General features: G+C 46.6%; 3 protein-coding genes across 3 annotated transcripts in view; 1 reads left to right on the plus strand and 2 right to left on the minus strand.

Moving 5' to 3' along the window:
* WNT8B (Wnt family member 8B) overlaps window positions 1-5082 on the minus strand; it is a 91032-nt gene extending 85950 nt beyond the window's left edge. The window contains exon 1 of the mRNA XM_043475739.1: window positions 604-5082. The gene's annotated coding sequence lies outside the window, so the exon portion shown is untranslated. The remainder of the gene's footprint in view (window positions 1-603) is intronic.
* Window positions 5083-5216: 134 nt separating this feature from the next.
* SCD (stearoyl-CoA desaturase) lies at window positions 5217-20739 on the minus strand. Its single transcript, XM_043475734.1, has 6 exons — window positions 20305-20739; window positions 19491-19773; window positions 15498-15628; window positions 13825-14030; window positions 12019-12251; window positions 5217-9276 (listed from the first exon to the last, which is right to left on the minus strand). Exons 1-6 carry the CDS (start codon window positions 20329-20331, stop codon window positions 9077-9079), a joined length of 1080 nt encoding a protein of 359 aa, XP_043331669.1. The 5' UTR covers window positions 20332-20739; the 3' UTR covers window positions 5217-9076.
* On the plus strand, window positions 20702-22798 carry LOC122446773. Its single transcript, XM_043477274.1, has 3 exons — window positions 20702-20790; window positions 20879-21661; window positions 22722-22798. The coding sequence occupies exons 1-3, from the start codon at window positions 20702-20704 to the stop codon at window positions 22729-22731; spliced, it is 882 nt and encodes a 293-aa protein (XP_043333209.1). The 3' UTR covers window positions 22732-22798.
* The last annotated feature ends 4237 nt before the right edge of the window (window positions 22799-27035 follow it).

A 27035-nucleotide genomic window follows, 5' to 3' on the forward strand; every position in this document is an offset into this window, starting at 1 on the left:
TTTCAGTTAGTGCAGGTGCTTCCCTTCCAGTCACACAGGAGTGAAACCTCAAAATCATTTCTGACTACTCTCCCGTGTCATCTCTCATGCCTGCTAAGCTGCTTCAGTCGTGTCCAATTCTTTATGACCCCATGGACTGTAGCCCACCAGGTTCCTCTGTCCATGGGATTCTAAAGGCAAGAATACTGGAGTGAGTTGCCATGCCCTTCTCTTAGAACAACAGACAGACCTAGAAAGGGAAGAGGAAGAAGTTTTTCCTTCCCAACCCAAGGATCAAAGCCGTTTCTCTTCTGTCTCCTGCCTTGGCAGGATCATTATTTACCACTAGCGCTACCTGGGAAGCAGCCAATCAATTAAGTGCTATCGATTTGACTCCAAAATACCTCTCAAGCCGGGCCCGTCCTTTCCATTTGGCCATTACTATCCTAGTATTTAGGTCTCATGACCTCCTAACTGATCTTCCAGCCCTAATCTGATCCTTCCTTGATTTGCTCTTTATGTTAACTTTCTGAATCATCAGAGATAACTTTTGGGAGAAAGGAAATTATTTTCTTCTCCTGCTTGAAAATAACTGGTGGCTCCCCGGGGCTCTGTATCACTCACGGAAGCATGTTTAAACGCTCCAGGCGGGCTTTCAAGGCCTCTCTCCACGTTGCACTCCAAGTCCTGCATGTTCCGGTTACATCAGCCCTGACCGCTCCCAAACACGTTCATGCTTCTGCTCTACCCTGTGACTATCCAGTCTTTAGCCTGTTTTGCTGATCCTTTGCTCTTTGCCCTTTACTGACAGGTGTTTGCACTATTGCTGGTGAGAAAAAAAATTAGCTCTGCCTACTGGCCTGTTGTGGTCAGCAATGTCGCACCGCCTGCAAGGCAATCATGGATTAAGAGCCCATATTGATAATCCTGAGTCAGGGAGGGGCTGGCAGTGAAGGAGGAGAAACTCTCTCTATACAATTTTTCGCAGCGGAGAAGCACAGAATCTATGCTGGGAAGGAAGACAGTGTTCTCCATTCGTTTATAACACTCTCCTAGAATTTTATGTGCGCTGTCTCCCCGGGAAGCTGAGTGTGTTTCTGTATTTTCCCCATTCCAGTGAATGACAAACTGAAGTCTAGGGAGAGCCTGAACTCTGAATCAGGCTCCCCTCCCCAAAACAGGCGACAACCGACCTGTGTGATTCAAAGAAAGAGAGGCTATAAGGATAGCACCTCCTGATTGGCGCAGACGGAGTCAGACAAGCTTGGGGGCTGCTGATTGGCTCCCGCCTGATCAGGCGCTGTTGGGCTGTTGTAAATGTAAATAGCTCTGTGACCGGCAGTAACCCCGTTGAGAGGGGGTGGAGAGGGAAGCTCTTCCTCTCCATTCATGTCTACTCCCAGCCAGGTCCAGACAAGCTCAGACAGGCAGGCCCTTTAGCAGGGGGGCTGGGCAGCACAAGGCTCGGGGTTGTGTCTTCGGAGACCTTAAGCTTGAGCTGAGAGTTAAAACACTCGCCTGCAGAGCTGAGCCAAGGTTGGCAGCTTCCACACGGAGCTGCTTCCTTTCTGTTCTCAGTTTTGGCTGTTTAAGACCGTTTAATGGGATATTCTGTGTGAGCAGGGAAGTGTTGGAGGGCGCTGGGAGGGTCGTTTTATGGGATAACATAAATGGCTGTGGTGGGTGTGTCACAGGGAGATGGAAGCCTTCCCTCCTCTGTTCCTGGTCACAGAATCCTGTTTGTTGAAGAGGCAAGAGCAGAGGCAAAGCATAAGGCCAGAGGGGCTCCTGCTGCCCCGGTTTATGGGGGGGATCATCTTTCTACTAGAGGTGCAGCTTCTCCCATCCTCTACCCCTGCTTTCTTGCAAGTAGGGAGCAGGAAAGAAACAAATGGGTACACTGTTAAGTATAAAGGGTGAAAAAAATAAATGAATATGTGTGATATGAGCCTTCCTTGTAGAAACATAAATGGTGCAGCTGCTGTGGAAAACAGTTTGGTGGTTCTGGAAAGAGTTAAATGTAGGACTGCCATATAATCTAGCCATTCCTCTCCTAGGTATAAACCCAAATAAATTGAAGACCAGACTCAATTATTTGGAGCTTCTCAGGTGATTCAGTGGTAAAGAATCCTCCTGCCAAGCAGGAGACGTGGGTTTGATCCCTGGGTTGGGAAGAGCCCCTGGGGGAGGAAATGGCAACCCACTCTAGTATTCTTGCCTGGAAAATCCCATGGGCAGAGGAGCCTGGCGGATTACAGTCCATGGGGTCGCAGCAGAGTCAGACGTGAGTGAGCACGCACATACTCAATTTCTTACACACAAGTGTTCATAGCAACAGGATTCATAATAGTAAAAAGGTGGAAACAGAGGAATAGAGAAAGCAATTGTGGTATATTTATACAATGGTATATTATTTGGTGTTAAAAAGGAATGAAGTACTGATACATACTACAGTGTGGGTGACCCTCAAAAGCACTATGCTGAGAGGAGGAAGCCAGACACAGAAGGTCTGTGTGGACAGAAGGTCACATCTTGTAGGATTCTATTTGCATGAAATATCCTGAATAGGTAGATCCATAGAGACAGAAAGCAGACTGGAGGTTGCCGGGGGCAGGCATGAGGAACAAGTGTGGAACAAGTACCAAGTCTTCTTTTGGAGTGAAGGAAAGGTTTCAGAACTGTATAGAAGTAGGGGTTGCACAGTGTTCCATATGGACTAAGATGTCACCCTATTGTTCACTTTAAAATGGCTAACTTTATGGTATGTGAGTTTTACTTAAAACATATGGATATGAAACAAGCAAAGAAAAAGACTGAAGGGTGAATCCTCACTGCTGTTCAGAATTCTCTGACTGTGCAGTCTGCCCTTTCATTTTCATTTTCCTCTGGTCGGTCACAAAGTTCTAAAGCCTGGCCCAGCCCTGGCTGTACACTGCTCCTATGGGAGATGGCCAAAAGGAGAGGGCCCCCCTCAGGCCCTTCTGGACAGTCCTGGCCTGGCCGTAGAAGAGCCGCATGAGTCAGCATAGCAGACACTTGGGCTTTGTGAGCTCTCTGTGGCTTGGGTGCAGCAGGCTGGGCAGGCCAGGGTAGGGAAGGGGGAAACCCGGGTCCAGAAAAGGGGAAGGCCCTGCCTCCAGCCATCCTAGTATAGAATCTCAACTGCTTGGAACCTGCAATTAAGGCCTGTGGCATTTGCTCCAAAGTCAGCATACAAGAAGCAGCACTTTGCCTGCGGCTTAGTAAGTTAACTATCAGTCACAGAATACAACTCCCACCCCCTGTGACATTTCACACAGTTTGTTGCAGAGACAGAATTTAAAATGAGATATGAGGTCTTTCAATAACTTTATCAGATACAGATTGTTCAGGTGCAGGAGACATTTCTAAAAGAAGAGATACCCTTAAAGTGAAGTGAAGTCTCTCAGTCGTGTCCAACTCTTTGCAACCCCATGGACTGTAGCCTGCCAGGCTCCTTCGTCCATGGAATTTTCCAGGCAAGGATACTGGAGTGGGTTGCCATTTCCTTCTCCAAGAGATACTGCTAAGGATCTCAAAATGTGACAGCAGGGTGGAGTACGGTTTGTAAAAGTTTAGAGGAAATGTCAGATAGGTTTCTATTGTTAGAGAGATTAAAACTCAGGTATGGTTGAAGGTTAAAACAGGTCACGAGGTGGCATGAGTTGGGTTCGTCTGGACCAGAGAATACATCTGCAATTTAACTTTGCATAAATTTAGCTCCCAGCCACTGCAGCCAAGCTTTGCCTCTGTGTAAAAGTGCATCTCACCGGGCATCTACTTGCATATGAGATTTGTGCACTCCAGATTTACCTAGATGGTTATGCAGAGCAGTTAATGAGTGAACTTCTGGAACTGGATCACAGACTTGTTGCTCACTGCCACACCGTGTTTTTTCTCCCAGTGAAATCGGTTCCCTCATCAGTAAAACTGGAGTAATCAGAGCACTTCACATACCATGAGAAAATGCACTCTGTCAAGTGCTCGCTATAGTGTCTGGCTATTGTAAATATTATCATGGTGTCTGTGGGTCTGATGGACTTAGAACTCAGACTTTCAGCATCAAAAGGCTGTGGGATTTCTGTTCATGTTTGGCCTCAATCCCTCTATCTAATATAGAACATGGTACATCTGTGAACTTTTCCAAGGAGTTTGGTATCACAAATATATCATTCTAGGTAGACTTTAGTTTATAGCAACTGTTGTTTTTACATGTGGCTGGTGTCTCTGTCTCCAAGACAAAGGTAAGACTTGGAAGGTACAGGGCAATTATAGAGCAACAGGAAAAAAATGTCCAACCTGAACCTTTCAAACAAAATAGAGGGAAAGGGGTGGAAAGCCAGATATTGATTAAGAAAGTGCACCATCAACTTATTAAGGTCTGGTAAGACATTAGGAAGTGAGGGAGGTTGGTTCTGGTGAATGTTTAGAAGCCCAGGCATTGACCGGGTAGCTCCTGTTGGAAAATGAAACTCTCTCAAACCAGAAAATGTCCTTCTCTTTTCCACTCAGATTCTCAGATAAGGTGGTGGTGGTGGTGGTTTAGTCGCTAAGTCATGTCCAACTCTTGTGACCCCATGGACTGTAGCCTGCTAGGCTCCTCTGTCCATGGGATTTTCCAGGCAAGAATACTGGAGTGGGTTGCCATTTCCTTCTCCAGTCTCAGATAAGGTAGTAAAAGCTAAAAGCCTTTTTCCCCTAATGATCAAGAAGCCCTCTCTATTCCAGGAATTTACAAGCTTTTCCTTGAATTTTTTTCATGTCTTCCTGCAGCTGTTAATCAGCATTTTCAGGAAGCTTTATTCCCCTCAGGGACCACATTTCTGTTTCCATTTCAGACGAATGACCTGGATGGCCCTGCCTGGCTTGCCAGGTACAGAACTGCTTTCCAAAGAGTGTCTCCTGCTGCTCCCTTCCTCTCTGTTTCTCTATTTTGGGCTCATGTGACCATGGGACACACAGGAGACCTGGTATTTCTCCAGACCCAAAGTGCTTGCTGGGTGTTAACATGTTTTATCTAATGGCAGCAGACTCCTGGATTCCTGCTGCCAAGGCTGAGTTTAACCTAAAGTTACCCCTAGAAGGGCAGGAGGGCAGGGCAGGTTACTGGGGTATGAGTCAACCATTGTGGTTTCTACTTCTTTTTTACTCTTAAAGGTACAGGAATAGGACATAAACAGGGTGGTGAAGAGACTGAATCACAGCCAAAAAAGCTCAGACACAGGGCAATCAGATTCACTTTTATTATGAACAAACACAATCTCAGATCAGTACAACTAGCTTCAGAGTTGATATTAATAGAAATTATTCCAAAATTATTCTTAGGTCACAAATAACTACTATCCCACATAAAAAGGGAAAAATCCCACCCAATCAAGGAAAAGGTATCCTGTGTATGTTTCCATGGCAATGAGTTTATGCATTCTCAGATTTTGTCTGGCTAGTTATCCACCCCTTAGCTAATGCATTTATTCAATCCCTCAGAGAACCATATAGATTCCTGATTGCATCCAGGACACGTGGTTCATGGTGGACACAGTTCATGGTGGATACTGCTACTATAAAAATACTCAGGACTTAAGAGAATTCCAAGATGCTTTATAAAAAGCATTAGTCATGCCTCAAAACTGCCCTTTGAGGTAGGTCAGTATTATTATCCCATTTTAACAGAAGGAAAACTGAGGCACATTATAGTTAAATGACTTGCCCAGGGTCACACAGCAAGTCAGTGGCACAGTGGTAGGACAGGCCCTGGCCTTAACCACCCATATAACTTTGACATCAAGCTTTCTTGAACTTTTCATGATGACCCATTTGAGCTACACTTTACAGAGAATACACTCAGGATACTAGCTAACCAGGAGGAAAAATTTCCATTTTAAATGCTACAACCATCTTTTAATCTAAAATAATAATAATAATAATAAATCAAATACATTCAAAATTCCTTCCACCCTCCATCAAATGCGGGCAATTAAGAAAAATAGCCCTAAGCAAAGTTTCCAAAATGAAGCCCAGAAGGGAATCCTGCAAACAGCTATACTCATCATTCTCCAGCCAGGCCACTTTTGCAGGCTCTGGGGTGCAAAGGGCTCCACAGAAGGAGCAGGGAGGGAGCAGAGCAGGCTCAGAGGCAACACTGATTAGAAAAGATGTAAGGCATCCAGATAAGTTGTCAGCATACCCACAAAGCAAGGACTATTAGAAATTCAGACACCATCAGATCTGAGTTTCTGGGTCATTAACACGCCATTTGAATTTAGCTTTAGAACCCTAAAAACAGTATTCCTTACTCAGTAGACAACCCCCACCTACACAAGTACAAGTACCCTGGGCCCAAGGACACCATCCAGCCTTGTGTAGGGTCATGGTATAGGTCAGATCCATGGAACACTATTAGAATAGAAAGATATGTTGTTTTTGATCATCAGTTGTAAAGCACGCATCAGACGACCTGTGGAATTAAAACTACCCCACAGGCATTTCCAAGGGGTAGGTGCTTCAGTCAGAGGATCTAATCTACAGTGATCTTCTATTAGATTTTTTTTTTTTCCTACTGAGAGGAACAGCTCAAAAGACAAGGATGCCTTTAGTTTAGCCCAAGCCCTGTAGCTGCCATTTTTCCAATTAATACAGGAAGAAATGCTCTCCTCCTTTCCATCCTTGGAGCTCAACAGTGGCAGAGCATTTGGTATTGTATATTTTCAACCTTTAAATAGAATAAAGCCAGGCTTCTGCCTTGACAACTGAGGTTACAGGGACAGAGAGACCCAAGGTTCTTCCAACACTCCTCTATACTATTGTCTGCCCTAGACTGTGTTTGTGGGGAATGCTGGTTAGTTTGCTGAACAGAGACACTGTTCAGCAAAGTTCATGGCATCTCACATCTTAAGCCTCAGTCAAGGTCTTGCGGTACACCCTTGCTCCCTCCAGGGGCTGGGGCCACCTTCTGAGTGAGGCACTTTGGAACCTGCCTTTGCTTCTTGTGCTTCCCAGTGAAGGCTAGGCTCCCCCTGCTTCTGCAAGCATTGCACTGTCCCCTGGGAGCACTGACTCAGGCTAGGCAGCTTACCCAGTACGCCGGGGCAGCCAGCATGCTCTCTGGTTCTGACCCAGACAGAGGAGACTAAAAACAAATCCTCTTTTGCTCCATGGCTGGCTCTGGCACAATATGAGCATTCGGCTTGGCCGTGCCTCATGAGTGTGAATGCCTGTGCCCAGGATGTTTCTAGCAGGGTTTGCCCGCCTTGTCTGGAGTCATCAGTGTGGTAAGGAGCACAAGGATATAGATGGAGGCTCTGGAGGCCAAGTGAAAGTGGCAGCTTGCTCAACTTTGTAAAGAGAAACAGTGGTTCAGTGACCCTGACCATTCTGTTGGTAAGAGAGGGAACAACTTGGAACCGCAGTAGCCATCACTGCCTCTGGAATACACACAGAAGAGGTTTGCCTGTCCAGAGAAAGAAGGAAACATCGAGGAGATAGAACCAGCAGGAGAAAGTGGGCAGAGAAGGCAGAGCCAAGAATCGATAGGGTCGTTAAGAGATTCCTACCCCATCCCCCAGCCAGTCCTATACTTTCAGCTAGAAGTTAATAGAAGGAATGAGTGAAAGGGTTCAACACTGTGGGGAGAAGCCTTCTAATGCTTTCTCATTCCAAGGAGAAAGTGGAATTAATGAAATGAACCCAACATCTAACTTGTTTGTATAACCAGCTTCCATATCGGAAACACCCAACAACTTACTCAGTAACCTTCTGAATCCCCCAGCAATGTGATCTCAGAGCCTTTCTTTTGTAACCTTATCTCTTGGGAACTGCCTACAGACCCTGCCCCTCAACCTCTCCATCTCCTGTCCAGCAGCGAGAGGAAAGGAGACAACCTGGCTAATTTTTCCTCTTCTTCAAGCCCCCCTCTCTTTCAGAGGGAAATACTCTGAGAGAATTACTTTAATATTCCAACCAAAGTACCCATGTATATATAGCTTTATGTTTGACCCAACTCCGCTTCCTAAAATTCTTTTTTGGGAGGCAGCTATGCTCACCACCATACCACCAACACATCTCTTTTTTGGAAGTCTCAAAATGCTGTGGCCGCCTTCTTACCATGAGGGGAGCTGACCAATATCCCAAAGATGGCAGAGTAGAAAGATGAAAGAATTTTGACAATTTCCTGAGCTGCTAGAGTCAGCAATTCTGGAAACAACCAACCTCAAGATTTCTTGTTATCTAGAATAAGAAATCTTCCTGTTATGAAAGAAAGAAAACAATTTGTCTGCAGCAGAGACCACTTTTACCACAAACTAAATGCTTCTTCTTTATCCTCAGCCTAAAGTATATCAGGACATTGAGATTTGCTTTTGAGTTCTAGGACTGCCCTGCTCCATGGCTATTTCCCAGTCAGAGTCAGGAGAGAAAGGGAGCATGCTGGGTGATGGGCAGACAGGGGTGTCTGATCACAGCAGGAGCTTCCTGCCTTGTTTCCCACTTCAACTCATCCTATTTATCAATCATACCATGCATGCTGACTCTCTCCCCTGACAATTTACCTGTTTTCGCAGTTTGGTGCCAAAATAAAGTTATTTTTCCATTTCATCCAGCAAAACCCTGGGCTGAAGATCATCAGGGCCCTTCCCAGAAGATTCTCTCCTATCTCCAGCTCGAGCCATCCACCTTAAAGCTCAGATAGCTCAAGGAAAGGGTTAGCTGGGGCAAAGACCACTAGTTTTAGACTACAGAAAGGTTGTCTAGGCTTTGGAAGCTGGAAACCCGCCAATGACTGACCAACTGCTTGCCTGGGAGGCAATGAGGGGAAAGAGAAAGAAAGGTGATAGGGACTAAACAAAGGGAAGGATAAAGGGAACAGAAGAGAAAGAAGATAAGAGAAGAAATAAGAACATGAGCTTAACATCATAAAGGCAGAGTTGTTGGCTTTCAACTTAAAAAGAAAATTTAAAAGAATATTGTACTGTAATGGGTTAACATCATCTTTAGCATCCTGGTAGCATTATTCAGTAGTTAATAAACAGAACATTAAACCTCTGCCCAGCTGGCTTTTGGAAAAGGAACCCAAGGGGCCAAAAACTCAGCCACTCTTGTAGCTTTCCTCTCCAGTTCTTTTCATCCTGGCCAAGATGGCAGCCTTGGATACTTTCTTCCGGTCATAAGCCAGACCGATGGCAGCCATGCAATCAATGAAGAATGTGGTAAAGTTGATGTGCCAGCGGTACTCACTGGCAGAGTAGTCATAAGGAAAGGTGTGGTGGTAGTTGTGGAAGCCCTCACCTGGAACAAAAGCAGAGAAAAGTTATGTAGCTATACTGTGGATTGCTGGCTTCTTGATCTTGGCATTCTGGTTCCATAGCAGAATGCCTCACACCTAGTAGAAACCTGTTGCTGTTGAATGAATGAATGAAGCTAGTCTTTTAAACTCTGAATCAAATAGATGCCCTGAGAGGCATCTTAAGAAATGACTGGGGAGAACCTGGTCACCATGGCTCTCTGGGAACCTTTGTGGGAGGAGGGCTGGCAGTTTCTCTGAGAAGATAAGATGATTTCAGAGAAACTGCTATCAGTAGAAATGGGTTTTAGATAAGAAAATTCCAGAGCTTCACTACATATTGGTATAAGACCCTAAAGGCTCTTATACCACATATAACCACATACCACATATAACACATGTATATGTGCACATGTTAGAGTGGAGAGAGAGTCCAGAATGAAGAACTTTTACTGGGCTTCTTATAAAGATGAGCAAAGGAGCACACTTTCCCCCACTGCACGGGCACTCTCTCCAAGGGTACCAAGAAACTGGGCGGCACAGTCAAAAGTCAGAAGAAGGGAGGCCTAGCCCAGGGAGGGGCCTAAGTTTTCTCAGCCTCTACTGGTTCAGAGTGGACTGTTTTGGCTCCTAATTCTTTGAGCTTTCATCCTGGGGGTGATGCTGATAAAACAGAAGCTCTCTGAGGGAATAAGAATCAAAAAGCTTAGGTATTCCTTCTAACCTCTAAAGTTCTGAAATGAGCAGTTCACTTTGCTGGACAGAGGAAAATCAAAGAAATTCTAGATTCAGAATAATTTCTGTAATGAGTCAAGCTGTGGAAACTCCATAGAGTTCTCCAGTCCTAGGCAGGATCTTCTTTGGAACCACATTCAGTAACAATACCCTTATGAGGCTGGGGTAAAGCTGGGTAAAGAATAGCTAATAAAAGAGTGTGCTGAGCCCTTTGAAGATGAAAGAGCCCCAGTACAGTAATAATGACATTAATAACCAACAAGGAAGGAAGTCCTATGATGGGAATAACACCATCCAGGGCACCATTTCAAGGTTTGCTCACAGTGTGGATCATCAGTTTATTCAGTGTGAACTGAGTAGGGGAGGGTAGGATAACCCCAAGGCTAAAGGTACTGACGGAAGATCGCTAATTTCCATAAATGACTTTGCAACTAGGCTCTGTCTAAGCACTAGCTAGGCCCACACTTATCAGATTTAAAACAATCAGACACACACACGGTGCCAAGAGAGGAAAGAAAGAGGAGGAAGGTTAGTGGGCAAAAGAAGGATGAGACTCTGTAATGGAACAGCAAGATACAGCCAAGAGATGCTCAAGCGGGGAGGTTGGCTCTGGCAGAGAGAAGATGAGCATGTGACTGGGGGGTGGGGGTGGGGGTAATTCAAGAACAAGATTAGAATGGCAGGGAAACAGGCGACCAGAGAACAAAGAGTGAGGTGATAAGTGGGGAGCAACAGGGATGAAGGAACAAATGATAAGTGAGATATTGACAGCCACTCTGAATAGGCTTGGGGAAGCTCACAACAGATCTGTTTGCAGTACGGGACTGATCTCATTCCAGAAACCTTCCATTACATTAACTGGTTTTCTATGAAAATAGCCTATAATGTGATTGATTTCAAACATGGTTCAGAGTAAGAACATGTAAACAGTACATGGTGTCTGGAAGGAGGGGAAGATGCATGAAAATTAAAAAGGAATGAAAAAATGCCTTTAGTACAGAGAGTAATAAAAAAGAAAAAGACAGTCAGGGTTGAGAATATAAAGGAAGGTTTTAAAGAGAACCAAGTGATGGCTAGGCCATGGCACATGTACATGTGTGGAAAAGGGAGGTTACCTATCTATGCCGGATGACCAGAAGCCCTGATCACTGGAAGAGGCCGTGGGGTCTGCCTAAGGAAACCTAATTCCAGGCCTTAGTCAAGTTCTATATTTAGCTGAAAAGAGTGACAGACCAAAAAAAAAAAAAAAACAAAACAAAGAAAAAGAAAATGGAGACAGATGGCAGAACCCTGTTGTCTGGCTATTGGAACAGGACTGGTAGAAATAAATTCCTGAATAGTCAGCATTGGGCCAGTAAGTAATTGCTTTACTAGGAGTTTCCTAAGTCACACTGTGGGGAGGGAGTGTTCCCAGCACAGCAGAGAAACAGAAGAGAGAAAAATAAAGGATAAGAGAAGAGAGTGGTAGGTGGTGATAAAGGGCCACCAACAGTTGCTTCGATATCCTTCATACTGGCATCACCAGGCAGTAAGGCATGTAACACACTTCAAATATTGCCCCTCTGAATACAGGAAGGTGATAAAAGAGAAGCTTATTGAGTTAAACAACAAGTATTTGTTTTGTATATCACGTCTAAATATAAAACACTAGGCTTTCTGGCCACCCAGATGACCCTACTCTTCTATTTATGCATTCCCTGCCCCAAGCAAGACTACCACCCAGATCAGAGATGACTGGGAAGAGGACAGCCCAAAGGGGCTCATCATACATAGCATTTGTGGATTGCTCTTAAACCTGGAATTAAAGGCATTGTTATTTTTCACCCTTTTCTCTTTACATAGGACTTGTGGCTTAACTTTCAAGGGTTTTCTAATACTGTCCCTTAGTTTTATAGTGGAATGACATATGGAGAGGGGATATAAAACAGGTAAATCTAGTTTTCCTGGCTCATAATCTAATACCCTAGGCAGCAGACCACTAGACGTGGTCTTGCTGTGGACTGCTGACTTACCCACAGCTCCCATTGAAACCAGGATATTCTCTCGGGGGTTGATGGTCTTGTCGTAAGGGCGATATCCATACATATGGGCAGCACTGTTCACCAGCCAGGTGGCGTTGAGCCCAGCAGCGTAACGGAAAAGGGTGGCAAAAAACAGGCTGTTTTGAAACGTTTCACCCCATAGATACCACGGCACGAGTGTGGGCAGGATGAAGCACAACAGCAGGACAGCAGGTTTATAGTACCTGCATTGAGAGATCATACACTTAGTGAGTGGAGAGAGGATGCTGAGACCTACCTGATTTTCCACTCTCACAGGGCTGGGCTGTCCCTTCTACACTGAGAGCACAATGTGGCAGGCAACAGAGCAAGAGGGAATGGGCAAGGAAATTTTCTGAGAATATAGTGTTATTATCATACTTCTGAGATGAGGTAATAAGGGGTTAAATGACTTTTCTAAGGTCACACTACCAGGGAGTGGTGGAGCAAGGACTGGAATGCTTCATCTCCTGACTCTAAATCCACTGCTCTCTTTTACTACTTCAGGGGAACAGACAGGGTCCAAATTACAGACTGAGTTCTCCTTCCCGGTTTTTTCCGATCTGCCTTTGGGCTTCCTTTCCCTTTCAGCAGTGCTCTTTGCAGAATCTATGTCTAAGTCAATCTTTATTTTTTTTTTTTGGCCACACCAGGTGGCATGAGGGGATCTTAGTTCCCGGACCAGAGATCGAACCCATGCCCAGTGCACGTGTGGAGTCTTAACCACTGGACCACCAGGGAAGTCCCCAGAACTTTTGCTTAGTATGTTGCCTTCATCTCCTGCTAGCCAGGAATCTTTATCATCCTTCCTCTTCTTCTCCCTCAGAGAGGCACCCCAAATGTCCTAGATGCCAGCAGATCTGTCCCTCTGGAGGCCCTGTTCCATTCTTCCTCCTCCCAAAGGTACAGCAGGCATCGACATTACCAGGGAATTGATTTCCTAGATGCCTTCAGCAGTTAAGTCTGCTATTCTTATATCATTAGTAACCCCTGCTGCCTTCAACTCCTCTCCATTCCTACCACCACTTCCCCGCACGGAAACCCAGGACTTTCCCACCTCTTTCATTCAATGCCTTCTCTCATCCACCCCAGAACTACCTTTCTAAAGCACACCTCCAACCATGCCACCTTCTGACTCAAAAACCTTTCCATGGTTTCCTATTGCCTGGGTTGAATTAAACCTTGTCTGCTTGTAAGACTCCATAAGAATGGCATCAGTCTCTGTTGCTAGTCTTTTTTCCTACCACACCCCGTATTTCAAGCAAAAGGACTCTGTTCCAGGAACACACTTCAGCTCTTTCTATTTGCACTGTCCCCCCACCCACCTGCCCTGTGCCATCCATCAGTGGATTCCAAAGCTACTTTCTTCATAAGCCCTTCCCTGATGTTCCCCACTCTACAGTCTCCCTCCCCTTTGTGCCTCTCCTCGCTATGGAAAATATTTTGCCATGTATCATAGGTATTTGGACACTTGGCTTATCCTTCCACTCCCCAATAAGCTATGAACTCCTTGAAGGTAAGGACTGACACATTTGGCTTTGTATCCATGACTGTCCTAGGTCAACAAACATTTGTTGAATTTAATTGGCTTAGGTAGCTCAGAGAAAAAGAAACAACAGTCTATGGCTCTGGGCCCATGGGCTATTAAAAATTAGGGTTTTAAATTATAATCTGAGATATGGAAACCAAGTAAATTTCTCAGCTCATGTTGACAAGTCCTAGGAGAAAAAAGGGGGTCCCCAAATGCCAGGTCCCCAGCTCCATCATCATGTCACTCACTTCCTCTGGAACATCACCAGCTTCTCGGCTCTTAGGTCAGATAAATTTAGCGTAGCACCCTTTTCTCTGACAGCTGGGTGTTTGCGCACAAGCAGCCAACCCACGTGAGAGAAGAAAAAGCCACGTCGGGAATTGTGGGGATCAGCATCCGTTTCTGAAAACTTGTGGTGGGCACGGTGATCTCGGGACCATTCAAAAACGTCATTCTAGAGGAACAGAGAAGAGGAATGAAGGCCTGAGGAGAGACACCCTCTCAGGGGAATTCCAATTGCCGGGCATCTTCCAGAGCCCACAGCTCTCAGCCCAACCTCACAAAATACCTAGGAGTCAGTGCTCCAAAGGAGAAGTCATGCAGTTGCCTCCTCTCCTCCCTAAACTTGCTGCTGAAGCATAAGTGGAAAAGCAACTTCAAGTCTCAGGACCACATGAACAGGGCTGGCTGCTTCTTGAGGGTTATGTGGTGGGCGGAATGCAGGAAGATTGTACAGGGCTCAGAGTTACATTAGGAGGGAACACTGCAATTCTTCAAGCAAGAAATGGGGTGTGGGGGGCTAATCCCTGAGCGTGGATAACAGGAGGCAGGCAGCCTTATGTCTTAGCACCCTGGTCAGTGGATGAAGCTGTGGGCAGCTCCATTCTGATGCCTTGGCAAGAGATACCTCATACAACTCGAAAAGGCCATGCAGATAAATCATGATATGACCACATTCCCAAATGGCCTCTGGGACTCTTTCTATTCCATAGAGTGCGCCAATCTCTCTTCCTTTTTTTTTGCTCTACAGGGACAGTATCAGGAGCCTTTGAGGCATTAAGGCATATGGCAGAGATGATTACACAACCATGGATATTGCCATGGAGAAGGGGACTAACTGGGCTTCCTTGTGTTTTCCTCTTGTTCCAAGCTAGGCCCCTCACTACATGCTATCTTTTGCCCTTTGCTACTGCTTAATAACTATGAGTTCTCTTTTTCCAGTCCCCTTCATTCTATCTCTGCTAAAAACTTTCTGCTTCAACAAACCTCAACACTTGACTTAGGCAGCCTGGTAACCCATTAAAAGGAGCATAATGTTGGTCTACCTAAACCCTCAGTGACAAAATTTCCCCATCGGTGAAATGGGGATAACAATGCTACCTACCTCCTAAGATTGTTGTGAGGGTTTAATGAGGCAGTCTATGTCAAGTGCTTAGAATAGTGCCAGACATATAGTTAGCACTATAAAAGTGTTTGATTGTCTTACCTGAAAACAACAGAGTTTAAAAGAAGAAATCTGTGAAACATTAACTTCAACCCCACTGTGACAGAGTCCTAAGACATCCACCCAGAGTTGTGAATGTTCTGTCCAATGTCTGCCCGTGAAAGCAGGCTCAGTTCTTGCCTTATGCACTTATGAAAGACCACAACAGCCAGACTGAGTGATAACAGAGGTTCAAAAGCGACCCTGCCCGCCGACATTTTTTCCTCTTTATCTCCTACTTGCCTCTGCCAGTCACTCAGAAGTATCCCTATGTTTTATGGACTTCAGGACCGAACCTGAACTTAACCACAAGGAGAGAGGAAAGTGAAGTGGTTGTCCAGGTGCTGTCCCTCTCCAGGCACTGATTGCCTCCATTCCGCCACTGGCTTATCGATAACGAGTGAGGAGAGAAAGAGCTGAGCACAGCTGGCTTCTCACCTGGAACGCCATGGTGTTGGCGATGATCAGGAAGACCCGCAGGGGCAGCCGGGCTTTGTAGGTTCGGTGACTCCACAGGCGATGGGCCCCTGCTGTGATGCCCAGGGCACCCATCAAATAGTAGAATAACACTGCCAGGATAAGACAGGGCAGGCAGTCAGTAACCTAGGAGAGTATTTGCATGATGTTTTCCTCAGGTCACAGTGTGTGTTCTTCAGGCTCCCGGTGAGGATCTGCTTTTCCCTGAACTCCAGGGATACCTTGATCTCTTAGGCGCCTTTGATTTTAATCACTTGAAAAATACCATCCCCTCTCATCATCTAACCTAGGAGCTGGAATAAGCTTAGGAGTCCCAGGGAACTTCAGAAAGGCAGGAGAGAAGAGGGCTGTTACCCACCCCCACCTTCCCTGGCCATTTGGCCTTCTTTGTCATGGATATTCTCCCAGGTCCCAACCCCTCTGACCTTCTGCTAACCTTCTTCAATGTTTTAAGGACCACAGACCACTATGGCAGTGCTTAAGACCCATAGGCAAGGGTGGTATTAAAATATTTAACAGACAGTATAGTCTGGGCACTGACCCATTTGAGGGTGCTTGGGTTCTAGGGCACATTAAGGGGGCTCAGAACTAGGACTATTTACCAAGTGGTCCAAAAAACTTTTAGCAGGCAATGTGGCCACAGGAAGGGAAAACCAACCCCACACATCAGTCATAGCTGCAGTGTCTTAAGCTTCACCAAGGATTCTATGTTTTCTGATTCACTAGATACCTTGAAAGGGGCTTAATATCCCTTGCTTTGCAGCTGAAAAAACAGATGCTTGGCGAAGTTAAGCGTTTATCTGTGGTCCTATGGCTAGGAAATGGAGCCGTGGCTTGAAACTAGATTTCTGTCTCAATAAAGTGGTTTGTGTTCCAGAAGTCTGGCACGAGGATGTATACCATCCACCTCCCCAAGATATGCCCACGGTTCCGTGGCATATGTCTCGCCAGATATGTCTCGCCTTTGCCACGTCTCTCTGCCAGTCCATACTCCAGCTGGCAAGGCTAATTCTAGATAACGGCAGGACAGGCTCAAAGTTGCCCAACACTGTCATGCCTCACCTTCCTGGAGGCCTGCTGGCTCCAGGCACCAGATAGAGTCTCTAACTGGGAGGTGGGTTGCTGGGCAACCCAACAGCCACCCACCTTCCTCTGCTCAATAGCTCCAGGGAGGCAGGGGTTGAGGCCTTGGTAGAGCAGTGACTATTGACAATGTTTCATTCCTAGGGAAGGGCTAGAAACAATAGATTCTCAGTGGCCACTGAACTTAATTGCAGTTGGAGACACTGCACATTGTAACAAATCCTTCTGTGTTCTTCTCCTGCCACAGACACCAGTTTCCTAAACAAGCCCCCACCCCACCCATCTTCCTCTACCCTATCCAATTTCTCCTACAGGAGGAGAGCCATGGAGCCAGAGTCTGTCCCAGTGAGAGTTCCTCTACTCATAGCCCTCTGGACTGGGTTGGGGCCCTAGGTGATTTGCTGGTCCCTGGGCATGTGGTAATAGCCTTTCAGATGCCGTATCTGTCTGCATCTACACCTGGAGAGATGATGGTTGAGCCACAGCCCACCAATCACCCAGGGTAAAGGAAAGTTCTTTGGGCACAAAAGAAGAAGCACTCAGCTCAGAAGCACAGAAGCTCCTAGAGTTGTTTCATGCCACAGAAGACCCTGGCAAGTTGACTCAGAAAAGTACCTGAGATCCCTGCATTGACAGAGGAATTGGAAAAAGCACTCAAACCCTCTGGTGGCTTTTTTCTCATCAGCACCTCTAAGCCTATCTTCTAGAAGGCTCTGGGTCAGTTGGAAATTCATTCTCTTAAAGTCCAAATTGGTGGTTAAGCAAAACCTTAGTTTTAGTCCTAAGAAAGAGACTGGAGAAGTTTTACCCCATGGTCCCTCAGTGTAGCCAGAGATATCTCTTCGGCCATTCCCTCAAGGCAGTTCTGAGACACCAAAACTGCTCAGTCATGAGAAAAGCTGGGATCACAACCATTTGCTAATTTAACACCATCCTTAGGGATAAAACAAGAAAAGGTAAAGCCAAGCTCCTGAACTCTGAGGCCCCTCTGACCCTCCCTCCTCCCACTGCCCTTTTGTTCCTTAAGACAAGAGTTCTGAAATCCCCACACCAAACCAGTCATTCCATCAGCTAAGCCATCCACCACAGGGCCCAGGGACAGGAGTATAAAAGTCACCATCCAGGCTCCATGTGACACATTTCTCTGTCCAAAGGCACAGCACACACCCATGGGCAGGACACCAAAAAGGTAGCGGGCACAGCCCTGGTTTGGGGATAGCATTCTGCCCCCTGCACCAGCAGCCAAGGGAAGGGAGTGAGCAGCAGCATCTGGTCAAGCTCAGGACTTTACAAGGCTTTCAAGGACTCTTGGGGCTGGAAGGGGCTTGCAGGTGACCAAACACCTTCACCAAACACCTGGTGAAGACTTCTCTACTGGGGAGAAGGGGTGGAGAGAGGAGTCCGAAGCCTCCCTGGGGAATCCCTGTCCTGCTCCTGATTCCTCAGTTTGAACTGAAATTCCAGAACTCAAGTTCTGCTGGGTTCTTAGAAGGACTAGAGAACAGATGTCCCCCTCCCCTCAAAAATAAAAGCCCTTCCTGGTCTGCCGATGAAACGATTTCATCGGTGCCTGGCTGGCCCCAGCAATTAAACACATGTAAAAAAGCACTACCTTTCTAATCTTAAAAAAAAAGTACTATTGTCCCCAGTGTGTTCCTTGAAAAACTGAGAGAGGGGATCTACCCAGCTACATTTCTGTCCATGGATTACCAAGAGGATTCCTCCCAAAATCTCCACATACCAGATCCACCACCTTTAGACCAAAGAGGTTCTGGAGGACTTGTCTGAAACTTGGCCCGCCAGCCCTTCTATGTAACTCCCCTCCAAGAGTGCAGCTGTCTGCAAGCACCCCACACCCAAGACTGCTCTGGAAGACCTAGTTGCTTTCTGGAGGGGGAGTTCTGGTCTGCCCCTCTCAGAGAGTGCTGATGTGCCCCACCCTCCCATCCCTGGTCTTTAGGGTTCTCTGTTTTCCCCTTCCCAAGCCAGACTCAGTGGCAGAGGTGGGAATGCCCACAGAGCGCATGTATGTGTGCAGGCGGCAAGGCCCTGCTATCAGCCCAAGCCCATGGATTCCTGAAAGAGCTGAGCTAAGGACAGGCAGGTGAGGGATACATTGGGGACTATCCCTCTCACTGCAGCAGCCTGAAGGCCAGGGCTGCCCAGGCCTAGGAGAGAGGGGCTGGAGCAGGATGGGTGTGGAATGGACATGGAACACTTCTTGAACCTTATTTCAATCTAAGAACAATTTGTCAAGACCTACACAGAATCACAGATCAATCATCTGTATAAACTAAGTTACACAGGAGCCTTCTTCATCTGTTTATGTAACCAAGGAGCCTGAAAGGGCCCAGGGTCAGGGCAAAATAAGTTTGTGGATGACCACCACTCTGTTCCTCTACTACTAACTCTCTTCCTGAGAAGCTGTTCTTGTTACCCCATGACTAGACTCAGCTTAAGCCCTCTAAAGTCACTCATCTAGTCCCATGTCCCCATGCCTCCCAGGTAGGGACCTTGATTCTTTCCTGGCTGGCAGGGCTGGGACAAGCAGTCAAGCAAAAGACTTAAAACAGAAAACCTCTTTCAGAGAAAGATGACTCTGGTATAGTTCTGCTCATTTCAAAACCTGAGGCCCATGGTCTCAGGGCTCCAGCCCCAACACTGAAATTAAAAGATCCCCCAGAGTGGACGCTCCTGCATCCCAAAGGCTCTGTTCCCAGGCCACCCAGCCTCTCAGGACACCAAAGAGAAATGGCTGGGAAAACCTCGGCCTGGAGGGGCTGGTGTTTCTACTCTATGTAAGTTCCTACTTAACTAAAAGAGTGGAGAGAACCTGGGGTACTGGGTCGGGAGGACATGGGAACTTCTTACCCCAGATATAGGTGTATATCTTGCAGGTGGGGATCAATGTGATCCCATACAGGGCTCCCAAGTGTAACAGACCCATGAGGATGATGTTTCTCCAAACATACTCAAGCTTGGGCTTTGGGCCCTCCTTATCCTGGTAAGTTGGGTCATAGATGTCATCTCTCATTTCAGGGCGGATGTCTTCTTCCAAGTATAGGGGAGTCTTCTCCAATTTGCCCCCTCCATTCTGCAGGACCCTGGAAGGAGGTGCTGTGATGGTGGTGGTGGTTGTGTAGGAGCTAGAGATCTGGAAGGGAGACGGAGTGGAGGATCAAGAGAGAGGAGAGGACACGTGGAGGTAGGTAGTAGGGACCACTTCACTCCCTAGCCAAGCTGGGGGAGGGGCGGGGGATAGGCACAGACCTGGTCCCAATACCCAGGTTACCTGAGGGCAAGGTCTATGGCAGACGGAAGACAGGGAAGTCCCCAGGAACTATGCAGAGATTGGGGAGAGGAGGTGAAACCTCAAGGTGAAGGGGAAATAAGAAAGAGGAGTGAAACACTCGCACCCCAACGAGCACACAAAGAAAGCCCGCATACCTACATACATAAGGCTACCGGCAGGACCAGGTTTCTCTTTAAAGCGTAAGAAACGAAAGTTGGAGACCTAAGTTGGCAAATTACAATCCCCATTCCCAACAAACTGAAGGCAGTACAACTCGCAAAAGATGGCTATGTTCTCCTGCGATGATCTCAACTCTTCTCCAGTGAGTCACCTAGAAGCCCCACCAGCACCGGCGAACCCGGGGCCTGGGGGCCATTCCTCGGAAGCTCTCACCTCCTCTTGCAGCAAGTGGGCCGGCATCTGGGCCCTCGGACACTGGGATCACTTTCCCAGGGCTGAGACTGCGGAGCGGAGTTCGGGGCAGTCCGAACTGAGCGTAGGCTAGTTCCTGAGCCTGCTTTTGCGTGGCGATCCGCGGCGCTGCGCTCGGGACCTTCCGCTGCGCGGTGCGCGCTGGATTGGTGTCCGAACCGGACCTGCTGTTCTGGGGATTTAAAGGCTAGCGCTGGCAGCGGGTGACCGTGCCCCGTAGTTCCTCAGACCCCTTTTATTCGCTGCCAGCTAGGGGCAAAGTGCGCAGAGTTGGCTCACCGTGGGAGACCCGCCTGGGCGGGAGAGGGGAGGAGACAGACAGCCGAGGCGTGCTGGGGGCCGGAGAAGCAAGAACTGGATGCTGCAGACACACCGCGTCTTGGCCGCCGCAGCCCCTGCCTCTGCCCCTGCCCCTGGGGAAATGCTAATGGGCTTCTGTAGACTCTGGCGCGTCATTGGCCGAAGGGAATTTGGTGCCACCTCGTCCTGCCGTTGCCATTGGCTCGGCGCAATCTGCTGTTCCCTCTGCCGCGAGCTCCTCACTCCCCCTCCCCTCCCTTTCTCCTCGGCTTCTCTTCCACCGGCCGCTGGGCCTCTACCGGGCATCCTGCCGCCTCGGAGGCGCTCGGGAACAGGGAGAGGACCCGGTCGGGGAACGGTGCGGGGATGCGTGTCAGCCCTGGACTGGCCCCGGGCAATTCGCAAATGGATGGGCACTGGGGAAGTTTCCCGGGAAAGAGTGGGGAAACCACGCGGGCGACCACTCCACACAACTCCACCCCGGCCTTCCCGCTCGCCTAGACGCGTGGGAGGGGAGACGTGCCCTCAAACCCCGGGTCCCGGGCCGCGCGCCTGGCGAAGCCCCGCCTCCCTCTGTCGCTAGCGCTCAGGGGATGCGGGGTAGGGGGCTGGGGGCCGTTCGGTTGGCCACGGAACAATGGCCGGGCCCCGCCCACCAGCGGCGCAGCGCTAACCCGGGACTGCTGAACAGGCATGCGGGCCTCCCCGCGGGCAGGCCGGCGGGAGGCGGCGCACACACAAGTAGATGCACTGATGTGTACATCTGCACGCGCGCAAGAGGTTCAACCACTGGGCACGTCGAAAGGGAATGTTCACTGCCAGGCACCAGTGAACTATGCTATCCCTGTGCCCACGCCAACAGAACGAGTGAGGGATGTTCTGGAGATTCTTTAGATTGTCGGGTTGTTGTTTTGGAATTGCCTTCGTTGGGAAAGGCCATTTCGTGGGGAAAGTACAGACGTGCTTTCACTCAAAAGCAGGAGAAAGTACTTATAAGTGCAGCAAGAATAGCCAAAAGGTATTGATTGCAAGCCAATCCACAAGAATCCTTTCATTTGATACTTACTTGTGACCCTGTGAAGTTCCCTGGGGGCTCAAGACAGTAAAGCGTCTGTCTACAATGTAGGAGACCTGGGTCCGATCCCTGGGTCAGGAAGATTCCCTGGAGAAGGAAATGGCAACCCACTCCAGTACTCTTACCTAGAAAATTCCATGGACAGTGGAGCCTGGTGCAGGCTCCTCTGTCCATGCGGTTGCAAAGAGTCAGACATGACTGAGTGACTTCACTTTCACTTTGTGGCCCTGTGAGGTGGGTAGTCATTTATTCCCTTTTAAAAGATGAGAGAAGTGATCTATAGAGAAATTAAATAACTTTCTTATGGTCACAGCAGCCAGTCAATGATAGAGCTAGTAGCTGAGCCCAGAAATATAATGATGGAGCCCAGGTCTTAATCCCTACTCAGAATCCCTGGTCCCTGACATGTTCTGACCTCAGTGTTGTGGCTCACAGTCTTGCCTTTTCCGAGGGCTGTGGGAGCCTTACCATGGGGGTAAGCTGGGAACCAGGCAGGCTGTGCATTCTCCCAGCCTCCAACCACACCCCTGTCTCCCCAAATACCATCCGTTTGGCAAGAGAAGAAAGTGAGGAGTTTTGTGCCAACAACTAGCTTCTGGAAGAGAGGCACCTGGGATGGCCTGGAAGGATGATTAAGGAGCTCGCTAGTAGGCCGCAGGTCTTGGGGTCTGGCCAGCCTCCTGGTCGGTCACCATCCACCTCCATTCCAGTCCTGACTCCCTGTCCAGTGCAAAAGTTTTGAATGAGACTAGATGTTTTTAGATACAGACAGCTGTCTCATCATGGCTCAGTAGCCCTCAGCATGTATGTGGGGGAGAGAAGTCTGGGCACTGTTGCTCCTCTCCAGGCTCTTCTGCAATGTCTAATTGGCTTAATTCCTCTGCCATGTATAGGGCTATTCTTCAAGGTAGAAGAGTCAGGGTTGCTTTGGGGGTGTACCCTCAATTGTGGCCAAAAGTGGCTCTACCACTGAGACCAAATTTCTTTCCCTTTAACTGACTAGGTATGTCTGAGCCTATTTCCTCTACTTCATCAGGGAACGAGCTGAAACATCAGAGTTCTCTAGAAACTGCCCTCCTCCTCACTTAGACTCAGGTAGGTATGACTGATGATACCACTTAATGCTGCCATTACTATGTAAGCTAGGTGCTAGGTCATTCAGGTTCTGCAAGAGAAAGGAAAGGGGGCCTGCCAAGACATAAATGGAGAATCAGGAATATTTTATTCCTCTCTAAAGACAAGATGCTACCCTGTGGGGGAATCTCTGGGAGTTTATAGAAGGTCTGGATAAGGAGAGAGTTTTGGGGAGGAGGGGAATGGCCAGAGCCATCTCACTGTTGATAACTATAGTAGAAAGGTGAGTGGTTCCCTAGCTTGGGCTTCCTCCCTGAAGTTCATCTGGGGCATATCACATGGCTATGAGTGTATCACCCACTACTTTAAAACTCTCAGTAGCTTGCCACAACCCATGAAATGTGGCTATGTGGTAGGAGTAATATTATGGGGAAAGCATGAGCTTTAATTTTTTTTTTTTTTCGGTCATGAGGGACCTTAGTGCCCTGACCAGGGATCAAACGTGTGCCCCCTACATTGGAAGTGCAGTCTTAACCACTGTACTGTCAGGGAAATCCCAGCATGAACTTTGATATCAAGAAGTATTAGGTCAGTGGCAAATTAGAAGTTATAAATAAGTATATTATCAATATTTGTATTCAATTGCATGTATACATTGATTAAGATGATAGGTGTTTCAGTGCATAATAGGAAAGCACAAAATATGCTTGGGAGATGAAGATTGGACCTATAAATCTTGCTTTGTGAAAACGGGTGCAGGGTACCATAGCAGTTTCTGGACTGATGTTGATCTATGGATTAATTTAATCCCTATAAAAATCCAACAGATTTCTTTGAGGAAATAGACAAGCTGACTCTAAAATTTAAGTGGAAATGCACAGGGTCTAGAGTAGCCAGAAATGATCTTGGAGAAAAAGAACAAAGCTGAAGGAGTAAAATATTTTAATTAGGACTTAACCATAAGCCTAGAGTATTCAAGAGAATGTGGTATTAGGGAAATAGAGACAAGCAGGTCAATGAAACAAATTAGAAATTTTAGAAACCCACCAACACACGTTAACTGACTTTTTACAATGGTCCCAGGTCAGTACAATGTGAGAGGGAAAGTCTCTTTTAACAAGTATTGCTGGGACAACTGGATAACCATATAGGTTAAATGAACTTCAACCTCTAGCTCATTCCACAAAAAAAAAAAAAAAAATGAGAGCTAAATGTAAAACCTACAACTATAAAGTTTCTATGTAGAATAGAGGAAAAGATCTTTGTGACCTTGAGGTAGGCAAAGGTTGTTTGGACAGGATACAAAAAGCAAGAACCATGGGGTGGGGAAATGGATAAATTGCACTCAAGAAAGTTAACATTTTATGATACCAAAAGGAACTATTAAGAAAACAAATAGATAAGACAGTGAATGAGAACATATATCACAGCACATAAAAAGATAACTCAGAAAAATGACATAAGATTTAAACATACATTTCACAAAAGGAGGTATAAAAATAGCCATATTGGCTATTATTTAATAGCACATGAAAAATTGCTGAACAGCACTAGTCTTAGATATGAGAGCTAAAGCATAGGCAACAAAGGAAAAAAATAGATAAATGGAACTTCATCACAATTAAACCTTTTACGCTTCAGAAGTTATTATCCAGAAAGTGAAATGACAACCCATAGAATGCGAGGAAATGTTTGCATATCATATATCAGAAAAGAAATTCATATCTAGAATGTACTAGTAACTCTTAACAACTCGGTAATAAAAAGATAACTAACCCAATTAAAAATAGGTACTGCTCCAAAGAAGACTCACAAATGACCTATAAGCATAGGAAAAGATGCTCAGCATTGTTAGCCACTAGCAAAATGCATGTCAAAACTGAGGTCAGATACTTGATGCCCGTTAGGATGGCTATATTCAATAAAACATAAAAAATGGTGAGGATATGGACACATTGAAGCCTTGCTATTGGTAATGGAAAATGGTGCAGCCACCTTTGAAAAACAGTTTGACAGCTCGTCAAAAGATTAAACATGGAGTTACCATATGGTCCAGAATTTCACTCCCAGGTATATCCCCAAGAGAAATAAAAAAATATATGTGCACAGATAAATGTCTATACAGATATTCATAACAGCCAAAAAAAAAAAAAAAATGGGAACAACCTAAATGTCCATCAACTGACTAATGGATAAGTAAGAGGTAGAATTTTTTACAGAGGACTATTATTCAGCGTTTAAAAAAAAAGAATGAAGTACTGGTACATACCATGACATAAATGAACCTTGAAAATATGCTAAGGGAAAGAAACCACTCCACAAAGAACCACATATGTATGATACCACTTATATGAACTGTCCAGAATAGCGAGATCTATAGAAACATAAAGTAATTTATGTTGTTGTAAATAAACATAATAAAGAAATTTATTGTAAATAAACAATAAAGTAAATTTGTTGTTGTTGTCACTCCTTGGGATCCCATGGAGGACGGCCCACCAGGCTCCTCTGTCCATGGGATTTCCCAAGCAAGAATACTGGAGTGGGTTGTCATTTCCTTCTCCTCAGGATCTTCCAGACCCAGGGATCAAACCCTTGTCTCCTGCTTTGGCAGGTGGATTCTTTACCACTGAGCAACCAGGGAATCCCTATAAGGGCTGAGAACACTCTAAATGTTGGTGACCATGTGAAATCTCTGAAACCCTCAAACGTTGTTGATGGAAGCATGAAACAGTACAACTACTTTGAAAATAGTTTGACAGTTTCTTAAAATGCTGAATACTCCCATCTGAAGATCCAGTAATTCCACTCCTAGAACTGTCCTCAAGTGAAATGAAAACATATGTCCACAAAAAAACTTGTACAAGAAAATTCATTATAGCTTCATACATTATAGCCTCAAATGGGAAACATCCCCAAAGTTGCTCCAAGAGGAGAATGGATAAACAATGTATGGAAAGAATGAACTACAAACACGTGCAACAACATGGATGATTCTTTTAAAAAAAACATGCTCACTGAAAGCTAGACACCAAAAGTAACATACTGACTGATTTCCTTTTTATGAAATCTAGTGAGAGGAATAACTAATGTGTAGTGTGAGAAGTAGTGTGAGAAGGCAGTAAAATATCAATTGAACCCCTACTCTACAACAGGCACTGTTCTAGGAGTTGGGAACACTGGTGATAAAGCTCCCCAATCTTGCCTTCATGGAGTTTACATTCTGATGGGAGAGACAATTAACAGACATATTTAATAGCAAGTGCGGGGCGTGGGGGGGTGGGGATAGTAAGGGAATTTAGAGCAAATTGTTCTATGAAATGCAGAAACTTTGGAGATGCTGGGCATGATCTATGCTCAAGAGGAGCCCAAAGCCCATGTCTTCTTTTTTTTTTAATTACAGTTTGCCGGCCCTAATAGTCTGCTGCTTCAATATTTGTGCGTATTTCTGGACTGAGTTCCCACTTAGCTATGACTTTTCTGGTTCCCCTTTGGGATACAAATGTGTACTCAGCACTTGCTGCCCTATATGTTTCTGGACTGGACCCAAAGTAGATAGAATCACTACTGGGTGAGGTTCATTTCTAGGTTGCAGGTAGTTGCAAGGGACAGCCTACGGGCAAAACTCGCCAGAACTGCTGAGTCTCTTCACCTGGCCTCTATCCCTTCTTGACTTCTGCCAGTGTGCCCTTGCTCTTCTTTCATTTTACTTCCTTTCAGGAGCTGGCAGCTGAACTATCCCCCATACTGTGTGCTTGCGTTTACCTGACCTCTGGCTTACAGGGATTCTTAAGAAAAGGGAGGACAGTTCAGAGGACTTTCCTACCTCTTCCCACTGCTGGGAAGGCAAAGATTTCCCCCACCCACATGACAAGAAAGAACATGACCCCACGCAGGCAAGCAGGTCACTATCAGGAGAGAGAGAGATACTTCCAGGGCATAGAGGTGCTTCTCAGCCTGGCATCAGCTCTTCCCCTTGTGTGAAGGCCTCTCTTTAGTGACCTGGCCCCTCCAAGCCTGGCTTTGGGTGTCTCACGCTAAGCAGCCCAGTGGGAAGGCAGTAGGCTTCCATGGGAGGCCATGATCCTCCTGGAGGGGGAGTCTTTCAGGTGTTGGGGTCGGGAGGGTGGCCCAAGCCCAAAGCTTTCAGGAAGAAGCAGACTTGTGAGGCAAGGTTCCTTCTCCCCTTTTCACCTCCTGTGACTGTGAGTCATTCTTGGCTACAAAACCAGCTGCTACGTTG

This window comes from Cervus canadensis, chromosome 8, assembly GCF_019320065.1.
Source record: "Cervus canadensis isolate Bull #8, Minnesota chromosome 8, ASM1932006v1, whole genome shotgun sequence".
Classification (NCBI taxonomy): Eukaryota; Metazoa; Chordata; class Mammalia; order Artiodactyla; family Cervidae; genus Cervus; species Cervus canadensis.